The 292-nt window shown below is 67.1% G+C and overlaps 1 protein-coding gene across 1 annotated transcript in view; it reads right to left on the bottom strand.

The window, feature by feature from the left end:
• The window catches only part of GLB1L (galactosidase, beta 1-like), a gene marked incomplete at its 5' end in the record, with an annotated part of 1,936 nt that overhangs the window by 637 nt on the left and 1,007 nt on the right, over positions 1 to 292 (bottom strand). Inside the window, one exon of the mRNA XM_010158544.1 lies at positions 211 to 286. Coding sequence (XP_010156846.1) covers positions 211 to 286 — 76 coding nt within the window. The remainder of the gene's footprint in view (positions 1 to 210; positions 287 to 292) is intronic.

Genomic DNA, 292 nt, shown 5'->3' on the forward strand with positions numbered 1-292 from the left:
GGGCCCTGGCTGGCAGCATGGCTGGGAGATGGATGCCAACCCCACGGTGTTATCCTGGTGCTGGTGGGTTGGCCAGGGCCAGGGGAGGGGATGGTGTGAGGTCTGGGGGTGGCGCTGCCATGGCTGGGGTCTGCCGTGGGTGGCAGGAGAGGGGGGCTTTGGCCACGGGGGGTGCCCAGGCCATCCCCTCCAGAGCCCCAGGGCCCTCACCTTGAAGTCACTGACGTTGGCTCCAAAGCTGATCCTGCCCATGTTCTCCAGGAGCACGTCTAGGGTATCCCCTGCTCTGCCC

This window comes from Eurypyga helias, unplaced genomic scaffold (genome assembly GCF_000690775.1).
Source record: "Eurypyga helias isolate BGI_N326 unplaced genomic scaffold, ASM69077v1 scaffold33689, whole genome shotgun sequence".
Taxonomy (NCBI): domain Eukaryota; kingdom Metazoa; phylum Chordata; class Aves; order Eurypygiformes; family Eurypygidae; genus Eurypyga; species Eurypyga helias.